We start from the raw sequence: 20,981 nt of genomic DNA, 5'->3' as shown, positions 1-20,981 counted from the left end.
AACTCTACAATGATTGCCTAAAACTTCGGTGGTTAACGTTTAACACAAATGGCTGCACATGGTTGGTTGTTCGTTTGACCGTTCCGTCGGTCATCATTACAGGCAGCAAGCAGCAGCAACAATGAACGCATTAACAACAGCAATAACAAGCCCATACATACAACTACATAGACAAATGGATAATATCCCACCACCCAGCAGCAAAATGCAAATTTGAAGTTAAATGGGAAAAATTGAACAACAATATTAGCAAATCGTCTCATTGTCTATCTGCATACGTACCCACCTACCTACCTCTCTGGTGCATGTTTTAGTCACTTGACGTTTTGTTTTTAGATTGTTATTACCATTACCAAAACCAGTATCCTTAACTTTTTTAGATTTTGTCTGGTTGGGCATACACAAAAACATCTACACTCTCACCCAGCAGACACTTTCTCTGTTCGAACAATGGTTTGGTCATTGGCGGCGGCAGCTTTGCAAAAACCACAAAATGGCAACAAACTCCTCGCCAGCAATGAATGTTAAATACAAACATAACTGCTCCATACTCCACTGCCCCACAAAACTGGGCTATTTACTTACTTTACATGTGATATGACACTTGTGTATGTATGTATGTTGTGTACACATGTACATTGGATGTGCAATTGTAAATATTTATGTATGTAGTTGTGAATACCTTCCAAAGTGATTTTTAGTTTTCGTTAACAGATGAACCTCTAAGAACCTAGGGTGCGAAAGTTTTTTTTTCCTAAAAACCAGTTATAGCCAATATTAAATGTGGCGATTGGTGACGAGTTCATATTTTTAACCGACAAGACATATCAAGCTTTTTGTAGAAAATTAAGTTGAAACCGAGGTATGGGGTAATGTAACTCGCGATCAGTTTTACTATACCATAACTTTTGACCGCATTTCGGTAAAATAAACTGTTTTAGCCCGATTCACCGAGGGGTTTCTTAAAATAATAATTTGAGCGGAAGCTGTGGTCGTACAAATGTAAAAAAATCGGAAAAAATCGTTGAATTAAACGAGTTTCATTATGTTATTTTCCAATTAGTGGTTTTACAACACAATGTAGAGCTTAATGCTCAAAGGAGAAGTTAAAGAGTACACTTCAGAGTTGAAGTTTCTAATGTATGATTTTTTAATATATCCACTGTATCTACCTCAAACGGAAGCTGACATTTTGAATCCTGAAAAATGGGGTTTTTTGAATTTTTGCTCTAATCGGGACGCGCAGCTGGATTTCCCTAAAAGCTAATTATTTGATTGTAGTACTCGCGATTTCGCATTTTTTAGTGTATAACATGAGGGTGTAGCCCTCACAGGATCACAGTAATCTGTGCCCAAACACGAAATTTTTGTGCGTAAATTTTTCTCAAAAACCTATTTTTTGGTTTAAAATTTACAAACGTCATTCGATTTCCGTGGAAACCCGCGTAAATTTAGTTTTTTTACGTTCTGAATCTAACAAGCCACGACGCATAAAAATCCACCCACTAGATCGGCGGATATGATACCCCTCAAATTTCGAAAATTTGCAAAAAATTATTTTGAAAATATCGCATATTAAAACTCATTTTGGATGTGTCAGTTCTACTTAAATAAATAGATCGATACGCGTGTTTATACTGCGCGAAAACAGATATTTCAAAACTATCGCTAATCCAGAGACATAATAGATTTTTTCTAAAAATTAAATGCAATGCTACATCCACGGTTCTTGATGGATCGCATTGAAACGGCATAGAATGATGTATTTTTTAATGGTGATTATTGAAATCGGATGCGCATAAAATGTAAATGAACTTCGCGCAAGTTATGACCATTTTACTGTATTTTGCACCCTAATATGCAGCAGATGCTACATCGTGGCCGCCAAATAGAATTTGACAAACTATACATCAAATAAGAGGGATTGATTCACTGTGTTGGAAAATCGGATGCACATCATGTCATTTTCATAATTACGCGGTTTATATGCGTCTCAAATGTTATAATATTCAATATAAAATTATTTTAACGTTATGCCACAATTGGAATTCCTTGTGCTTTAATATAAGGTTCTAATAATATTATCCAATAGGAAAACTATAAGCGAAAAATTTGTTACAACGGAATATCATTATTAATGCGTGAAATTTTCACGAAAATGCCGAAGAACTCAAACATTTTTTTTTCCAACTTTTCCTATAAAACCATAAAAAAATAAAATTAGAATAATATGATTTTAATTTTTTCCTAATATTTTCTTCGTATTTTTGCAAATAACATGAATACTATAGCTCCAACCTTCACAACTAAGGTTACATTTTATTCCTCAAAATGTCTGGATGCTGTTATAATTTTTTTTATATATTTTTCGTAAGTATTAGCTCTATTGTTTCAAAAATATGTTTGTAAATACGTGAAATTATTTAACAAATTTGATTTTTCGCGAATACATTGAGACTTTGCGATTATTTTTTGCATCATCGCAACGGTTACGAATTCAGTTAACGATAATAGGATATAACAACTAACTATATTAAGCCGCAATTTTTTAGAATTTTTTCTAATTATCATAATAAAAACGGTCATATCTTTTGCGCGCAACGATCAAAATTAGTAACGAAAACAGATTTGGAATGCAGATTTTTTTTCTTAATCTATGTACAAAAAATCATTGATGTAGTATCAAATTTTTTTTTTGGATTTTTTTGAAATGGAAAAGACAATTTTAGACATTTTTCCTGATATACGCTTTAAATATAGAAACTTATTAAAAGGAACTGAACTTCAAAGACAATTTCATCATATTTCGTTTTAACACACTGAACTAGTTCCACAGGCTGAAGGTAGTCCTTGAACTAAGTGCTATTTTTCTTGTTACTGCACACTTTGTTTTGCCCAAATTTTACAGTTATTCCCCATTAACAAATTTCAATTTTGCTTCCAAGCTACTCTGAATCATTAACGCCAAAAAAATGAATATCATTAACGAATAACACGAGTATAACTCTAATCATTACAACCTTTATAACCAGTTTATAGCATTATTCAAAATAGCAGGTACTACGTCACACTGTCATAAGTTCAAAAGAGTTGAACATGCTATTGTTTTTTGTTTTGCCCAAAACTAAAATTTCAATAAATATTCGATTATCAGAAAGACATAAATATTTTACAAATGAAAACGAAGAAGATATTGTCTACATTTATCCAAAAGCTTTCAGCGGAACTTAATTAACTTAAAGATTCACTTTCAAGGGCAGCAACATTTACAGCTGACAACTGCTAAAGTAGCGGTTATTGAAATTAGTATAATTCTAAAATTTTCAGTCGTCTGGCGGTTATTAGACGTGATTGTTTAATTTTTGATTTTGCTTGCTCCCCACAAATGGAATTAAATCTTGGAATAATAGAAAAATTAAAATTTCTCGGAAAGTAAATTGACATGGTGGAGATTTTTAGATTTGTTGTCAAAATAAAAAATAATTAAATAAAAAAATAAAAAAAAAAAATAAACAAACCCTCCTTCCTCATTACAGATTTGTGAAACATCATCTTGAACAATATCAATTGGCCACAAAAGAATTTGAAACTGTCCAGACATCATATGGCCAAGTAAAAGGCTGTAAATTTAACAATGTGTATCGTGAACATGGCCAATATTATTCGTTTGAGGGTATACCATTCGCAAAACCACCACTGGGAGAATTGAGATTTCGTGCACCCCAACCACCGGAACCATGGCAAGGTATTCTCGATTGTACAAAGTGTCGCTCAAAGCCTGTGCAACATGACTATGTGACGAAACGCATAGAGGGATCCGAAGATTGTTTGTATTTAAATGTATACACGAAAAAGGTGAGAATATGCAAGAAATAGAATAAGGGAACATACAAGACCTATAGAAGGTCGGCCATTCAGAGTTCTGTTAACAACTTTTTACAACAAACATAAGAGATTTCATATTATTGTGATCTGAGGTTCTTTGTATTTTAAATCACAATAATGTTTTTGACAACAAACATAACAATCAGGTGGGCTTAGTGTCAAACTGTGGGAGTATACTAGAAAATCGGGCGGTGCTAGCGGGCAATTAAATAATTTACTTAGCCATTAAACGGCTTACTTAGGCAAAATATATGATAAGAGCTGATAAAAACTCCTGCAGAGCGTATTTATTATGCGATTGATAAACAAATGTGGAATATCGGTTCAGCAGTGGAATTCTGTAACTCATTTTTCGAATAACCTACAAAAATCAGTAAAATTGAAATGCTTATAATTTCGGTATTAACCAAATTTGTCGGTAAGTTAAAAACCAAAAAGTTGTCGCTATAGCAACAGTGTTGTCAACATTTATTGCCACTTTTCATACCCTCAGCATTTATGCTAACGAGGGTATATGGTAAATTTCAAATTTCTTTTGCAATTCCATTGGAAGAAATTTTAAAAATTTTTTTGCGAGCACATCCGCAATTTTTGGAATATAGATTAAGAAAAAAGTCATGGTTTCAAATCTGTTCGCGTTCACAAAATTGGATGCTGCGCTCCAAAGTTATGGGGGGTTTTATTCCCTTATAAAGAACTTATATTTAAAAATTCCATTTTTGTTGTAATAAGAAGATGTAATATATAAAGCGTTAACAGCATTTAATATCTATCCGTAGATGCCTAAATATTTACTAAATGTATTTCTATTTTCGCTGAAAATCAAAAAATACTGAAAAAATCTTGGAGTAAATTTAATTTATTCTAATTTAGAGTCCAAATAAAACTCGAAAAAATAAATTAAAAATACGTACAGATCCTTGACAACGCGTAGAAAAATACTCGTATGATGCCAAAATTTTAACGATAGGATTTATTGCTGCCATATCACAGCAACAACAAAAGACGAAAACTTATTGTTGGAATATTATTTCAAAAGTATATTTTTTTGTTTAATACGAAAAATAGAAAAAACATTTTTGGGAGTTATTCTACTATTTCGCTAAATTTCGATACAATGACTGACGGACTTCGCTATTACTTCTTCAGGGAAAATGCGATGACAAACCCGAAAGTGTATTTGCTTACTTTGATAAACAATAGGATTATGAAACAGAAAGAAATATTGAAATTACAACCAAAGAAAAAACATAAAAGTTAAAAAGCGTATAATTCGCGAATTCGTTAAAATCAGTTAAGGCGCATGCGCTTTTCAGATACAGCGAGTGCATCTCTATCAATATGTAGCGATTTTTCCACTTTTCATTCAGCTGCGAAAATGTGCCGTCAGCTGCATCTTACTGTTCAAAAAACCTTTATGTGGGTAAAAATTGCGAGATGTACATAAGATTATAAGGCGCATCCGATTTCAGTGACCGCCTATAAAAAATACGTCATTATAACAAATTTTAAACAAATTGGTCAAGAACCGCGGATGTGCTACCAAATTCTATTTTATACGAAATACGAATATTACTCCAGAATCTCGGTAATTTATGCCACACGGTTTTGGAAAATAATATAATCGCGTATAAAGGATTCCGTTTATGTAAAAATAACCAAAGAAAATCGCGGTTCAATGCGCGGAATCGTCAAAATATAATTTTGCAGAATTTCCTAGTTTCAAGGTATCTATAACCGCCGTGTTAGTGGATGGATTTGAAAGCGGAAGGGCTCATTAGATCCGGCGCGTAAAGAAACTAAAATCACGCGGGGTTCAAGGGTACCTGAGTCACAGTTGTAAATTTTGAAGCCAAAAAATAGGTTTTTAAAAAAAATTTACGCACCAAAATTTCGACTTCGGACTCCTATTAATAGGAAGCTGTATGAACCACACTCATGAGATATACATCAAACGACGTGGAATCACGAGTTCTACAATCGAATAAATAGTTTGGGTAATTATCTGGTTGCGCCCCCCTATTACAAGAAAAATTCAAAAAACCCAAATTTCAAAACTTGATTTTTCAAAATAGTCTGGCTTAATCCCTTTTGTTGTTTTAATATTTAAAACAACAAGTTTATTAGTGGAGAAGGTTTGGCATTGTTCGCCAAGGGGTAAGGCAAGGAAGAGTAGTTTCGATCCACGCCACTGGATCTCATCAGTTCCCTTTGTTCTTGTTTGTGGATATTCTCCACCGAAGTTATTTTTCAATAACTTCTTCAACAAGAAACTTTTTATACCCAAACATCAATCGTCAGCTCGAAGTATAAACGTAAACAAAGAAAAACCTTCAATGAGAAGTTTTTCTTTGGTAACCTAACACAACTCCGACGAAAGTGTTTACGAAACAAAGCAAACCTTCTTCCACTCGTATGTGTCGTTGATTTTTCAACAAATGCACATACCCAAATGCTGTTTGGTAGCTTATATACCAACAACACACAAAACCGTGCCAGTGTTTCTCAAATAGAACATTGGTGGCGTTTATTTAATTGGGATAGCTGTTACAATTTTGATTTTTCAAAATAGTCTGGCTTAATCCCTTTTGTTGTTTTAATATTTAAAACAACAAGTTTATTAGTGGAGAAGGTTTGGCATTGTTCGCCAAGGGGTAAGGCTTGTTGTTTTAAATATTAAAACAACAAAAGGGATTAAGCCAGACTATTTTGAAAAATCAAAATTGTAACAGCTATCCCAATTAAATAAACGCCACCAATGTTCTATTTGAGAAACACTGGCACGGTTTTGTGTGTTGTTGGTATATAAGCTACCAAACAGCATTTGGGTATGTGCATTTGTTGAAAAATCAACGACACATACGAGTGGAAGAAGGTTTGCTTTGTTTCGTAAACACTTTCGTCGGAGTTGTGTTAGGTTACCAAAGAAAAACTTCTCATTGAAGGTTTTTCTTTGTTTACGTTTATACTTCGAGCTGACGATTGATGTTTGGGTATAAAAAGTTTCTTGTTGAAGAAGTTATTGAAAAATAACTTCGGTGGAGAATATCCACAAACAAGAACAAAGGGAACTGATGAGATCCAGTGGCGTGGATCGAAACTAGTCTTCCTTGCCTTACCCCTTGGCGAACAATGCCAAACCTTCTCCACTAATAAACTTGTTGTTTTAAATATTAAAACAACAAAAGGGATTAAGCCAGACTATTTTGAAAAATCAAAATTGTAACAGCTATCCCAATTAAATAAACGCCACCAATGTTCTATTTGAGAAATTTCAAAACTTCAAAATGTCAGCATCGATTTTAGGGGGATGCAGTGTATATATCGAAAAGTCATACATTAGTACCATGTTGCCCAAGGGGTATTCTTCAATTCTTTCATTGAGCTCAGGTCTGAATTTTCCGTGGTTTGACCAGAAATCAAGAAAGAATACAAAAAAGTGTAAACTTCAACACATTTTTACCCATTTTTTAATGTTACAGCTTCCACATAAATTATTTGTTATGGTTCATTTTATGCGACCCCGGCTAAAACACTTCAATTAATATAAATATATTCATATTGCATAAAATATATTGACAGTTCGCGACTTATTAAATGGTGAATCTCAACTTCAACGATTGTAAAACATTTTTGAATATTACCATATACACTTTCATACGGGCAAAATGTGGCTCATCGAAATAATGGTTTTAGACCCAAGGTATGTTTGGACGAAATGTGTTTCAGACAATTTGGAGTCGATTGGGCAATGTCCGTCTGTCTGGCTGGCTGGAGCGCACGATAACTCTCGAACGGATAAACCGATTCGGTACAAATTTTGGCTTTCGTAATATTTTACCCAAACTTAGTTTAAGTTCGAAGATGGGCTATATCGGTTCACTCCTTCAGGTACCTCCCCCACAAAAGTTCAAAAATGTTCGGACAAATTGTTCGTACGGTAACTCTTGAAGGGAGTGGCCGAATTGGTCTATACTTTACACATCCTAATATATCTACCAAATATAGGTCAGGTTCAAATATGGACTATATTTGTCCAACCCATCCGGTACCTCCCTCACAAATTTTCGGTTAAGTTCACTTTAAGACCTGATATCGAATCACTTTGATTTTTGATCGTCACGAAATTTGGTCCAGTAAGTGATTTTTGGAAGGGGAACTACTGACCTTTCCACTGATGTCAATTATGTTGACGTAGGTGGTCAGATGGCAGAGAGAATGTGTAAAGGGGTCTCATAGTGCGTAGTGTATTAAAACAAGTAAAAAAGTATCAGTCGGCTTTGCCGACAGAGATATACCCTCAGCCTGTGTATATTGAAACAATTTTTTTCCAAAAAACGCATGTATTTAGAGAGTTTTAAAAATTTTGGGCGTTTGAACTGACAAAAATGTTGATTAGGATTTAATATCAAAAGTTTTGCGGAGGAGATACTAAAAATAATGGATCTCCAGCCACTACATATGGTACCATAGGGGTTTTTTAGAACTTCAGGGATGTTTACTCAGGAAGTATGAACTTGACCCTGAAACAACTTTTACCATCGCAATTGAGGCAGCAATGCAAGTTGCTTCAACACAAATCAAAGTGATTCGAAAGCAGGTCTTAAAGTGAACATGTATCCGAAATTTTGAGTGGGAGGTACCGGATGGAGTGGACAAATATAGTCCATATTTGAACCTGATCTATATCTGGTAGATATATTAGGATGTGTAAAGTATGGACCAATTAGGCCACTCTCTTCAAGAGTTATCGTACGCACAATTTTTCCGAACATTTTCGAACTTTTGTGGGGGAGGTACCGGAAGGAGTGGACCGATATAGCTCATCTTCGAACTAAAACTAAGTTTGGACAAAATATTACGAAAGCCAAAATTTGAACCGAATCGGTTCATCCCTTCGAGAGTTATCGTGCGCTCCAGCCAGCCAGACAGACAGACAGACGGACCGACATTGCTCAATCGACTCCAAATTGTCTGAAACACATTTCGTCCAAACATACTTGGGGTCTAAAACCATTATTTCGATGAGGCACATTTTGCCCGTATGAAAGTGTATATACCCTTCATAGCCTAAAGGCTGAAGGTATAATCACGAAAATGTCGTAGTTATAGTTCAATGCTAACAAAATTTTGCACAAGGTAAGAGTTTAGGTCAATGAAGATAGCATTTATTTTTGGATAATAATCGAATGGTGCTTTATATAGACAAAATTAACATTTGATCCCAGCCAGCATTTTTTGAAATTTTTAATCAAATTCGAGTCTTTTTTGATCCGACTGCACGATTAAAAAGCTGGAATATGAGTTCATTTTCTAATCATAAATGACTCCTTTGTCGGGAGGAAAACGTAACCTCAGGCGACTCTTCTAAACAAATCACAAATGAGTCTTCCTCTGCATTAGTTTCGAGTCATTTTTGCCCATTTTCTGATGGTATATAAAGTGTTTTTCGAGTCGCATTTTAATCATTTATTGGTGATTTGTTGATTAATTTGTGACTCTTTTTCGAGCCTTTTTTGAGACATGTTTATAATCGTTTACGAGTCTTTTGTGAGTCATTTATGAGTCTTTATCAGACAAAAAATTAAAAGAATTTTCTTTTTTATTCTTCATTGTTTTTTGTTTCTTTCCTTTGTTTTGTTTTCTTTTCTGCTTTGTTATGACTTTTAATTATCCCTTTAGTATACTGTCTCTTCATTCACTTTCTTCATTTCACTTGGCAAAACCTGTACATGTGTTTTCTTTGTCAATATTCATAATATTATACGTGATATTTATACCAAAGTTTTGTAGAAAGTGTATATGAGAATTATAAACAACCAACCCGTTATGTTTGGAAATAAACAAAACAATCAGTGTTTAATCACCTAGCTGTTCAAAATATGATCACAAGATACAAAATTCTAATCACTTTTCAAACACCTGCATGACCTTTTTTTGATAAAGCATTTTTCAATCTTCAGATGATCAAAATGTGACATAAAATGATCACATTTTAAACGCATCAATGATTTATTTGTGATTGCTACACAATTGCTGTTATATTTTAAATTGAACTCTTTTTAATCATTACAGGGAGTCGCTTTCGAGTCCCTTTCTGATCATACAAGCGACTTAATCAGTTTTTGATCAACAAAAGGACTCCAAAAAGACTCCGCAATGTGATTTTTGGAAAAACAATCTTCCAAATGCTGGCTGGGATATTTTACTTATTGCTTATTGTAATAATGCAGCGGTTTGATAACGGAACTGCTTCCTAATATAGAGGTGGGTGGGTTCCTTAGTTTTTTTTTTTTTTTTGTGTAAAAACCTACATTATTATTTCATGGTACAAAATATCGCTTTCATTATAAAGAAATTGTTCCTGTCATGGTGCAGAAACCTCGACAGGGAAATTCAACGCGTTTACATTGAAGGTAATCGGAATAATCTAGGTGATGCTGAGAGTCTTTAAATTTCCGTATAATTTTTGATTTTGGTCAAACATAATGTTATACCTCGAAATTTTGGTGCCTTAAGTCATGCTTCTAGTAAATATAACGCATTAATGATTGTTTTTGTTTGTCGACCTTTTTATTGTTAATAAAACAAGTGTTTTTGGAACTTGAGGTCTTTTTCGTTATATTTATTTCATTTTCCGATATTTTGAAATTCTATGAATTTCATATTCAGGGAAATGTTGTGTATTATTTTCAGGGAAATGTTTAGTATTTACACAACATTTCCCTGAAGATGAATGAAATTCATAGAATTTCGAAATATCGGAAAATGAAATAAATGTAGGATTTTATTAAAACACATGTAATAATGTTAGTGAATTATTTAAACATTGCTTTATTTATTATAAAATCCTAACAATTAGTTTTCGGAATTGATGTTCCTGCTTTGCTTGTTCAACAATGGAAATCATTCTAGCTGCCAAAAATTTATTTTACAAGAATGGACGAGACTACAAGTGGTTCAAATGCCGATTGCAAAGTGATTAAATTTGAGATTCACTCTATTTAGGTACAACTCATGAGAAGCCTCTAGTATCATATGATTAAATTAGTACTTTGCAGTTGCTTAAACTAGTAGTATTAAATATATTTCACAGTGTTGCATTTCGTCAGTTAAAGTTTAAATTTTAAGATCAATCACAATATTAAAAGATATTAATTCACAATGACAAATAAAAATACAAAAGCTTTAAAACTACTATTGAAATATAGAAGGCGGGTTTACATTTTATATTTGACATGTAGAGTTGTATTTTAATATGTTATACCACTACGTGTAGTACGTATTTTATACCCAGTTCCCACATAAATATAACGAAAAGGACCTCAACCTCGAAAAACTCTTGTTTTATAACATATTAAGATATATAAACTATAATGATTACGACTGTCACACATGGATATAACAACTCATTCAGAAAATTCTTAGTCCTGACTTTGGCAGAAATGTTCATTCAATTTCTTATTATGTATCATGGCCTACACCACAATGTGTTGAGGGCATTATGTTTGTTTTACCAAAAAAAAATCATGTAAGACCTCGGAATATTGGTTCTAGATACACATTTGGTGGTACCAATCTTCATATAATTTGTGTAAAATACAAAATTTAGCTCTTGGATCTTCTAGCAATGTACATAATGCTATGTATATATGACCGGACAGCAGCAACAAGTCGCAATCATGGAAAAGAAATTCCGCGGAGATATAGTGGTACCCTATCACATGGTCAGGCCCGTCCGTCTTCCATCCGACAAATTGTCATTATATGATGGTAAAGAAATTGTCGGAATCGCGACAGAGAAAATCCTATTTAGTCAAATGGACTATACATCAGTGTTAATCACCACTGGGCTGGCGAGCCGTGTCTGTGTGAACACACACAATCTAAATTGTGGTGGGTTTCAAAGCTTCTCTCACCACCGATTATCTTCTTTGTTTTAGCAATGAATTAACGCACACGATGTTTATCTAGAGAGGGATAGATAATCTCGTGTGTGTGCCCAACACAAACGCAGCGGTTGAATTTGTTGTTGCTGGTGAACACTGCTATACATACATCTTGTGTGAAACATTTCAAACTGTATGTTGTAGTTCTGTGGAACTAATTTATATGAAAGAGACCCCTCAAAGTAAAGTGTCTGGTCGATCTTTTATACAAATGATATCAACAATGTGGTCGATATGGTATAGAGTCGACATTTTTTTTATATCGATCACAATTGCCACTAATTAATTAATCACATATCATCTGAAATTTAATTTAAAGTACACGCAATTATTTATATGTTGCCTGTATCTTAACCTGAATGAGGATCCACTGTTTCTTGAAAAATTATCCTTGTTTAATAAAATTATTCTTATCGGCAAAAGTGGAGTAGGGTATCAGATAGTCGGCCCCGTTCGACTATAGTCTTTTGTTACTTGTTTTTATTTCTTTATGTCTGTTCCAGAACAGAAAGAATCTACTAAATTTTACTATTTCTATTTCAGGTTCTAAGACAGACATTTTGTGATAAATATTGAATCAAAATCACTAAAATGTAGAGACAAGTAGGATCACTTTCCAAAAATTGAAAACAATTTTATTTGTTTTTTTTTTTTTTTTTTGAAGTATAAGTAGAAATAGTATTTTTAAATCGGTGCAAACTCTAGCTGGAAAACTAATAAACCGATTAGACTTGATTCATATATTTTTGTGGGCTTATCAAGGACATCAAAAACATAGTCCTTCATCGATGGATTTTTTTTTTTTTTTGTAATACATTGAAATAGTTATTTGCGACTCTATAAAGAACATATGGGAATTTCTGAGTGAAATCGGATATTTTTCAATAAGTGGTTTCTGATTTCCTTTATTTTTTCTGTAGTGATGTTGCTCGTAGGCAAAACCTTTTAGTATATTTTCCGATTTTTTTGATTAACGGTTCCAGAGATTTCGCGCCATGAAGGAGTCGAGTTCTGTAAAAACTATGTGCAAAGAAATATTCATAAATTCTTTAATATTGGTCCAAATAGAAAACATGTTTTTGTATTCTTTGTTGTTTTATCAGCTACTTAATACAAATTAGAAAATGCACAGTGGGCTTGGATGCAATTTTCGCTATTTAATATTTAAAATCAATTTTTATCACTGATTGTACCTTCGATTGTCTTGGTTTTTTTCTTTTTTTTTTTTTTTGTATTAAACTACAATTATTTACAAAAATGTTAATAATAATATATATAATTGTTCCACAAACATCCCAGATGGGACAAGGGAGACTTCTCTCATATCAATGAGTGCACGCCGATTCATATTGGCTCAATGATATGAGACCTACTTTTTATTGCCGAGTCCGAATGGCGTGTCTTACGACACCACTTGTAGAGAAGATTTTCATGGCTTAAATACTCAGGAAATGTCGCCAGTATTACTGAGGGGGATTTTGCCACCGTTGAAAATTTGATGTTGCTTGGCCTGACCGCAGACCTTCTGAGTGCAAGGCGGACGTGCTAACTATTGCACCATGGTGGCCCCCTATTCGGGATTCGATAATAACTATTTTTTCTTTATTTTTAAAAATTTGCCAAAAATAGCCAGGAATTCTTTTTGGTCGGTCTAGGGGGTGGCGTATGCTTGTTTTTCGTAATAATTATAATTTTTTACATACAAATCAACTCCCTAACTATTCCTGGCTACGCGCTTGAATTACGCCAGTGTGAAACATTTGTTATTCTAAAAAAAAAAAACAAAAAAATTAAGTTTTTAAGATTCCTAAATTATACAAAAAAACTCATGTTAATAAATGCATTTTTTTATTTTTGGTAAAATAACAAATATTACACACTGATATAAAGGAATTGTATTGGCAAATTAAAAAAATTAAGAAAAAATTGTAATCATTCGAATCCCCCTACAAAATAGGATTTAGAATTGTTGTTATTGATCGCAGTTTAATACAAAAAATCAAGAAAATCGAAGACTGCAATCATTGACAAACATTAAATTTAAATATTAAATCGCGAAAATTGCTTCCAAGCCCACTGTGCATTTTTTTCTAATTTTTATTAATAGCTGATAAAAAAATATTAAAAAAGTTATGAATATTTCTTTGCACATAGTTTTTACAGAATTCCAATCTGCACTTTTTTATATTTTTTATTAGATAGCTGATAGAAAAAATAAAAACAATCTACTTTTTCAGAGTGCAAAATCGTAAGGTAACAAGATCTGAAAATGTACTGAAATGTTTTACTGGGGAGCAGCATCAACACAGCAAAAAATAAAAGAAATTAAAAACCACTTCATTTCAAGAATGTCCGATTTCACTTAGAACTCCCCATTTATCCTTGGTCAGGTAAAATTCTGAATCGATCTGTCCCACAGTCCATCTGTGGTAGTCACTCTAGCATCCACATATATTGATGTGGGCTCTGATATTTTGAAAAAGTGCGTCCTTTGCCTGCAGATCAAGTTCGAAGATGTGCTATATCGATCCACGTTTCGGTAAAGACCTCACATAAAGGTTCAGGTATTTTGAAGTTATTAGCTACATTTTATACCCTCAGCATTTATATTTAATTATTCATATTTTGTCAAAATGTAGTTTAACTTCGAAAATGGTACATATCGGTTTTCTATTAGGATATCTTCCCCACAAAAGTTCAATATTTATGTTTAAATGCAGTTTAAGGTCTGTTTGAATATCGTTTGGAAATTTATTACGATGCTACTTCTTGTGCCCTGTTTACAGCGATATTATGTATTTCATGGACAAGTCCATGTTTCCTGACGTAGTGGTCCAAAACCTCTAAGTTATACGGTGACCAGCTGAAATGACTGAAGTGCGCGCTATTTATAAAATAGAAATGACTCCCAAAATAAGATCCACTTCCAAAATGGGTCATGCCATACCGATGCATTCTTTCAAGTACCTCCTCCGCAACATTTTGAACTTTAATCGAAAAATTTGTACGTCCAAAACGGGCCACATAATCTGGAAACCTAGTAAATAAATAATTATTGGGGAAAATGATTTTGATTGTGTAACCGCATAGATGTAATTTTCAATTCACACAGGCTGAGGGTATATCTCTGTCGACAAAGCCGACTAATACTTTTTTACTTGTTCAGACCGAATTAGCTATAATCTGGCATTTAGGGTTTATTGTAGTCCAAACACTTATATACCAAAATTGTTAACCTTTGATCTATCTTTTGAAATAGTCCCTATATAACAGTACAGCCCCATCTGGAGTATTTTGAAGTTTTTAGCCATATTTTCAGACCAAATTAGCCGAATTTTGGCATTTAGGATTCATCGTTTTCAGAAAACTTGTCCATTAAAAATTTTGGATACGTGTCCATGTTTTGGTATAGACCCCTAATTATACCCCAAGGTGCTCTTGAATCAAATTTAAATGGAAGGTGCTTACACCTGGAAAGTTTTTGCGGATTCTGAAACTACAATGTTAATAGATGAGAAAAATCAAAAAACAAAAAAATCGCCGGAGCGCTTTTTAAAAAAAATCGCGATTCAAGTTGACATTTTAGGGGTTGTTTAGGTTTTTGCGATTTTGCTTGGAAACCGCAAGTCCTATCAAAATGGGAATAAAAAAAATGTTGTAGCTATCAAAATTATCTACAAGATTGACCTTAATTATATTTTCGTAGGTTCTACAACTTTTGAGATATAGAAGTTGAAATTGGGACAATTCAAATTCAATTCAATTCTGTATCGTCTCCTTATAAAACAATGTCATGACTGCAATTTCCCAACTTAAGCTTGCAATTTTACATGATGATCACACATCGCTGGTAAAATGGACCGAAATTTTTGTGTGAAAATTTAAAAAAAAAAATAATATATATCTTATAGCCGGCCACGTGAGTTATTTTTGAAAGACGATCTCTCGACCTTTCCATAGATGCCTATTATGTTGATGTACGTGTTCAGATAACAGAGTTACAGCCTAGTAACCATAACCACTCTAGAGTTCGCAGTTATAGTGTAATACTGACAAATTTTTACACGAGGTTATAATTTTGGTCAAGGAAGATGCCAACAATTTTGGATAATGATCGGATAGTTATTAGGGATAGTTAATGGAAAGCAATAATCGATTTTTCGAATTTCGATCTTGGTCTAAAACTAAAAATGCGATTTTTAGGTCTTGCGATTATTTCAGTTGTCTTAAAACTCGACTTTCGACTTGTTCATAATCGCAGAAAATCGATTATGATCGAAATGGTTTGGTCGAACAAAATTTGTTAAGCTACTGTAACAAATTAATAGTCCCAATTTACATTAGGCGAGTTTACTTGCGGCAATTGTCAGTTTGTAGGTATATGCCTCATCCCTCTCTCCTACAAAATGACAATTGCCGCAAGTAAACTCGCCCAATGTAAATTGGGACTTACATATTTTCTTTCTCATAAACATTTTTTTATGATTGAAGATTTCAAATGAAATGAAAACATATATGAAAACTTATATTTTTCTGAAGTTTGTTCAGAAAATGTGCATTATTAATAAGTTTTTTAGGAAATGTTCTCAAAATTTTGGTTGGAAATATTCTCTTTTTGAGTGAAACTTGTAATGAAATCTGAATTACTTCTTCATGTCATATCATTCCATTTTAACAAACTTAAAAATAAGGGAACAAAGAAAATATTTTTGCAAAAAATCGAAAAACTGCATTAGCGCTATAAAATGTATGCCATATCTAAAATTGCGACAGTTTTGGCATTGGTTGCACCATATATCCCAAACTTTCAAATTTGTCGTCATGATATCTTTGAAAAAAATATTCGCTTGAATGTGATACCCAATTTATCTGAACATGCATTTGTTGTCTAATGTCTCTATCACGGTGTATCTAGAATATTTTTCAACGATCAATTAATCAATATATCAAAAATTCACCACGAATTGCCAATGTGTTCGTGTCAACGGTGCTTGATACAAATGATGTAAAAAGAGTGACATAAAATACTGCTGAAACAATATGAAGGAAGCATTTTAAATCTTCACAATGTTCCCAATGAATTGTTAAGCGCACTTTTTAGAAAATTTCCTGTAAAGGTAACATGGTTCAGCTCGCATTGGTTTAGCAGCTATTGACTAGAATTTCAGAAATTATGTAAAAGTTTCTATATTTAATCGATTTTTTTTTTGTATGACATATAAGTTCTGCTGCCTGAGGTCGGGCTACAATATTGCTAAAGACTGTAAAACAAATAATGAGACAAATGGTGGTTTTAGACTGGTTTAGATGAAGCCATAAAATTCGAACCAGATATAAAAAGTCCATACGAAAAATGTCTATTTGAAGTTGTTTGCATTTTTAGTGTTGCTCAGTATAATAGGGCCTTTAGCACAACCCGTCTGTCTGTATCTCTGTTTGTCTGGCAGGATGGAGCGCATGATAAGTGTCGAACGGATTAACTGATTTGGTCAAAGTTTTCAATCTCGTAATATTTTAAATTTAAGTCATGTCGGTACCTCCGCCATAAAAGTTCAAAAATTTTCGCTAAAACGGTGCATACTATATCTCTCGAAGGGAGTAATCGATCGTAAAATTACTTTCAAATTAACCACGATTACCAAAATAATATGTTTGGACAACACAAAAGTTCAACATAAGTGCAGTTTAAAGACTGTTTGATGATGCTTTGGACATTTTTTTTTTTTGATACTTGTAGTCTTGTTTACTGCTGTATCCTATTTTTTGTGGGCAAGTCCACGCTTCCTGACAAAGCTCAAAATACTGCTGTGACAAACTAAAAGGGCTTGTGGCGCGGTAACTATTGAAAGGATATCCTTTTCAAAATTTACTTTGTTGCTCCATTTCTACAGGTACCGTCTCCGCGAAAGTTTAACACTTCAGCGCTTTGATCTAAATTAAATTTATTAGCAAATGTATGCATTTTTTGGAAGGTCTGCAATCGTTAAGATAAATATCCCAAAAGTTCCGATATTTTTACAGTGTTTTATTTAACTTGATTTGGTGTGTGTTTAGTTCAAATCTCGTAACTTATTTTTAACACGGTTGAAGTTGGCCAATCGAACTAAAACTTTGTACACTTTTCAGATTTGGATGACAATACATGAATATGAAACCAAAACCAATATGGACCCATTTTTTCCTGTAGCTCCCATCCAGCGGTACCACTCGATTTAAGGTATTTTATCGTCATTTTAAGCCCGTATTGGCTGTTTTTTGACAACTAGGGTTTCCAATGGTACAGAAACGTACCCATTAAAAATTGTGGACATAGGTCCAGGTTTTGGTATAGCCCCCATATAGCGGTACGGCCCGATTTCAAGTGTTTTAAGGCTTTTATCTTCATTTTTGACCGAATTGGCTGTAACTTGGCATTTGGAGTCCCCAATGGTACAGAAACTTCCACACCAAAAATTTTTGACATAGGGCCAGGGTTTGGTGTAGCCCCCATATAGTGGTACCACCCGATTTCAAGTGTTTGAAGGATCTTATCTTCACTTTTAGCCAGAATTGGCTCTAACTTGGCATTTGGAGTTCCCAATGGTACAGAAACTTCCCCACCAAAAATTAGGAACATAAGTCCAGGTTCTGGTATAGCCTTTATATAGGGGTACTACACGATTTCTGACATTATAACGTTTTTATCTAAATGTTCGGCCTAAATTGACTATAATTTTTTTCTCAGTGGTCAAAAAATGTATAAAATGTAAGTTAAAAATAAAAATTAAGTTTCAGTGTTTTATTTAGAAATGCACTTAAAATTAGAAAATAATTTGTCGCTTAGCCTCAATAAATATATTCTTTCTCATGACGGAATCTGTCCAATAAAACGCTTGCATTTAAATTATAAATGGTGGCAAAATTAAACTGCAAGCGTTTTATTTGAGAGATTCCATTTTCTAGTTTTAAGTGCATTTCTAAGTAAAACGCTGAAACTTATTTTTTTTTAAATCAATTTTTATTTATTATTATTTTTTTCGTCCAACTCTCTGTATACAAAATTTGGGGTTGTGTTGCTCGTATTCGAACTATTCATTGTCGCAAATTCACACAGGCTGTGGGCACATATGTTCGGCAAATTTTTCAGAATTCAACATTCAGGATTTTTTTAATTCCTTTTCAACCGATTATACGTTATGACAAATATAAAACTCTTTTGGACATAAGTGGTCCTTCTTGATTAATTTGCTTATTATTAGCGAATAATTATGTGGGATTCTTTAAGGATCAATTGTTATTTGTCAAAACTATGTAACATTTGAAGCAATACATTTATTTAATTTTAAGAAATATTTTAATTCTAGTTCCAATAAGTTGCAAGAGCTGAGTGTTTAATATCATCGATTCCAAAAATGTCCACACGTCCAATTAAAAATTAATGCTTCTTCTGTAACATTACACCGAAAGCAGAGAATACACCCGGAACAACAATCATGGAATTTTTTTCGACTTGAAGTGTTTTGTCGCGATTTAGCTATGAGTTTACCGATTGATTTCTGATATTGGTTTCTGGGATATTAGTTTAACCATGCTTGGGCATAGCCCAACATGAGTTTATGAGTTTTGAAGTCTCAAACAGTACTGTGAGAAATTCGTAGTCTATGAGTCGTAGTCTGTAAAGTACGATTTTAAATTTCTGACGTTTTTAATTGTCTTGCACAGACTCTATCACTTCTAGTAAAGAAGCAATATGACGTTTGTATTCTTAGGTTATCGACACAATTTCTGGAGATAGAAGTCCAAGCTGCAGTCGCGGATTCGAGTTATTCTTCTTTGAGATATTTAATTCATAGAAGTCGAAAAAGGGGTTATGTTCGGGTCGAACTATACCCTCCAACACATTAAACCCGTGTATAACTTAATTCGGTCAACTCGCGAATAGAGTTATATAGGGATTGGATTAAAAAGGAATCTCAAAATCAAATCTAACATCTTCGAAATACTAAAATCTTGTGATAGCAAAAACAATTGCAATTGTCTGGCGTTGTAAAATTCTGGAATATACCATAACGCAGACCTACATGATATACTTTATTTTCAATTCTAAATATACGAGGACTTATATTTTATACACTTTAAAAAATTAAAATTTTACCCTAAATACTACTGAATTTATATACTTTGTGTCAATATTTAATATAAAATCAACTAACAAACCCTTTAAAACAGTTTTACACAACATATAAAATTTTCATGATTTTTGGTCAAGTTGGCCCCCCCCCCCCCCCGAAATTAAATCCTGCGTACGTCCCTGCCACAATCTATGGGCAAACTCGAAAATCGATCACAAGATAATGCGATTTTTTCCTCCAGACAAAAGTCGACTACGATTTTTTGATGTTTGACTGCAAAAAGTCGATTAATCGATTAACCGAAAGTCGACTTACCTATCCCTAAAGCGGGGTACACACGATCAGTTTTGACTGTCGATTTTTCGGAAATATCGATAAATGTCAAACTGTCCTGCAACCACAAAATATTTTGTGGTTGCCTGATAACTGAAAAAATGAAAGGCCACACTGGCAAGCAACCGATTATTTGAGCAAAACTGACAGTCAAAACTGATGGTGTGTACCCCGCTTAATAGTTATTAGCGGGTGAACTTTTGTAGGAAAAATATCCAAATTCAATTTTTGGTCTATATTTTTATTCTAGGAGACATATTTCGGCAATCTACGAAAAACTAACTTCTGTAAAAATTTCAAAACTATCCCAGACATGTACCTAAACTGCATATTTGCGAAAAAATTACCGAATGAGTGCATCTCCTGGGTGGACCTGGGCCTGCCACTGGCGACGTCGGTGGTATAGCGCCAATATACAGGTACCGTACAATTTCAGGTATGTGGAAGTTATTGTCTACATTTTTGGCATAAACTGCCTGTAATATCGCATTTAGGGTTCCAGCTGTTAACAAATATCTCCGACATAAGTTGTGGACATATGTAGGTCCCTGCCCACATAAAACAGTGCCGCTCTATTTAAGGAAGTTTGATGTCATTTGCATTTAGGGTTGTAAAACACCGAAAATTGCAGACACAGACATGTTTTTAATGTTTTGGTATGGCCCCATAAAACGGTACCATTCATTTACGATTCCCAGTGATT

The 20,981-nt window shown here is 33.6% G+C and overlaps 1 protein-coding gene and 1 long non-coding RNA gene across 3 annotated transcripts in view; one reads left to right on the top strand and one right to left on the bottom strand.

The window, feature by feature from the left end:
- Positions 1-20,981, bottom strand: part of LOC141390329 (uncharacterized) — a 170,789-nt gene that overhangs the window by 123,492 nt on the left and 26,316 nt on the right. The window lies entirely within an intron of this gene.
- LOC141390328 (esterase B1-like) overlaps positions 1-20,981 on the top strand; it is a 64,987-nt gene that overhangs the window by 42,217 nt on the left and 1,789 nt on the right. The window contains exons 1-2 of one of the 2 annotated variants that reach the window (XM_073963246.1): positions 3,166-3,432; positions 3,537-3,855. The exons of the other annotated variant lie outside the window; for it this stretch is intronic. Coding sequence (XP_073819347.1) covers positions 3,386-3,432; positions 3,537-3,855 — 366 coding nt within the window. The 5' untranslated portion in view covers positions 3,166-3,385. Of the gene's footprint in view, positions 1-3,165; positions 3,433-3,536; positions 3,856-20,981 lie in introns of those variants that run through there. 2 annotated transcript variants of the gene reach the window in all.

The sequence above is a fragment of the Musca autumnalis genome, unplaced genomic scaffold, assembly GCF_047663935.1.
Source record: "Musca autumnalis isolate F117 unplaced genomic scaffold, ASM4766393v1 scaffold_1, whole genome shotgun sequence".
Taxonomy (NCBI): domain Eukaryota; kingdom Metazoa; phylum Arthropoda; class Insecta; order Diptera; family Muscidae; genus Musca; species Musca autumnalis.
Note: the sequence above shows the minus strand (reverse complement) of the source record. Positions and strands in the feature narration are given on the sequence as shown.